At 50.9% G+C, this 1,383-nt stretch overlaps 1 protein-coding gene across 1 annotated transcript in view; it reads right to left on the bottom strand.

The window, feature by feature from the left end:
- Window positions 1-779, bottom strand: part of TAMM41 (TAM41, mitochondrial translocator assembly and maintenance protein, homolog (S. cerevisiae)) — a 16,977-nt gene extending 16,198 nt beyond the window's left edge. Inside the window, exon 1 of the mRNA XM_010134298.1 lies at window positions 603-779. Within this exon, the coding sequence (XP_010132600.1) occupies window positions 603-776 (174 nt within the window). The 5' untranslated portion in view covers window positions 777-779. The remainder of the gene's footprint in view (window positions 1-602) is intronic.
- Window positions 780-1,383: the final 604 nt, after the last annotated feature.

Genomic DNA, 1,383 nt, shown 5'->3' with positions numbered 1-1,383 from the left:
TTTTGCTGTCCCTACGTGCAGTTTATTGCCAGGTGGCGCAAATTACTCTCAGAATCAACACCAAGACAGACAGCCTCGGCGTCCCCCTCCCCTGACACCCATCCCCACTCCTCCTCCCCACTACACACAGCCCACAGGTGGATGCAGGGGGAGGACTGGCTGGGCAAGTACCACCTACCTGCACCCCAGCTCCACGTCAGCCGTTAACCACCCCTGCATTTTACATCAAATAGTCAGAAACTGTTTGTCTTTACTTTCACATGGTCAGCTGCTGAAATTAGGGCCTTGCTTCCCCACGAGACACTTTACAAGCACCAAAACTGGCGGACAGCAAGTAATAAGGAATATAAACCCAGATTCTGAAGGGCTTTACTCGTTTTGTTACTCACAGTTTGACTGCAGGAGTGGCTGCTCCCTTTGCTTCTCAATCATTATGCTGTTTGTGAAACAGTTTTAAGACATAAATATTACTGACACCATGAGTTAAGGATCAGCTACGACCTACAAGATTTGCTCCCTGCACAGAAATCTCCTTTCAGCTGATAATTTCAATACATCACACACAAACACTTGGCTTCGCTTACTCATCTACTCATACTTACCCTACCATTACACGGCACTAAAGTATTGTAGTAAATCCCTGCTCCATAGCTCTGTATACTACTGATCTGTTTTGGCCCAAAAACTTTTAGGAAGGAATAATGGCTTCGGTTCTTTAACAAGTTCATCATATGCCAGGTCACAGAGTCATCGACGGCAAACACGAAGTCCAGCATGTTGTTCTGCAGATAAGGAGAAAAGAGCCAGGGTTTATAAGTCAGGAAGCAACCACTGTCAATCGTATTAATCTCAAATCAAACTACCAGCTCATCACTTTTCACAAGTGAGAAAAAATTAAACCGAACCACAAGCATTAATGCCAGATACAGCTTAAAGGCTCTGAAGAAACTGTTCTGGTTTTATGCCAGTCTAGCAACGATGGTCCAAAATTTTCCCGTCCTCCTGGTTAAGGGACCAACCTCCAAACCTCCGGAACAGCGGAGCACAGGATGTTGTCCTGCTTCACAGCTCAGCGCAACAGCTTGAACTGCTGATGAAGGGGTCTTTTGCTGACACACGAGGCCATGAACTGGGAGACGTGGGCAGGTGAAGTCGGCCGAGAGCCAGCAGCAACCTGCACCACCTCCACCGCTGCGAGGCGGTTTGTTCCGCGACCCCCCCGCGGTGCCCAGCACTGGGACGGCCGGGACACGCCGGGGCTCCTCGGAAGGCCGGCTCGACACGGGGCAGAGCCCGCGCTCCGGGATCTGGGGGGTTTCGCCCCTTTTCGTGAGCAGCCCGCGGCACCGCAGGCAGCACCGGGGAACGCACCGAGCCAGACAC

This window comes from Buceros rhinoceros, unplaced genomic scaffold (genome assembly GCF_000710305.1).
Source record: "Buceros rhinoceros silvestris isolate BGI_N320 unplaced genomic scaffold, ASM71030v1 scaffold26354, whole genome shotgun sequence".
NCBI classification, from domain to species: Eukaryota; Metazoa; Chordata; class Aves; order Bucerotiformes; family Bucerotidae; genus Buceros; species Buceros rhinoceros.
The sequence above is the reverse complement of the archived record's forward strand: the minus strand, read 5'-3'. Positions and strand labels throughout refer to the sequence as shown.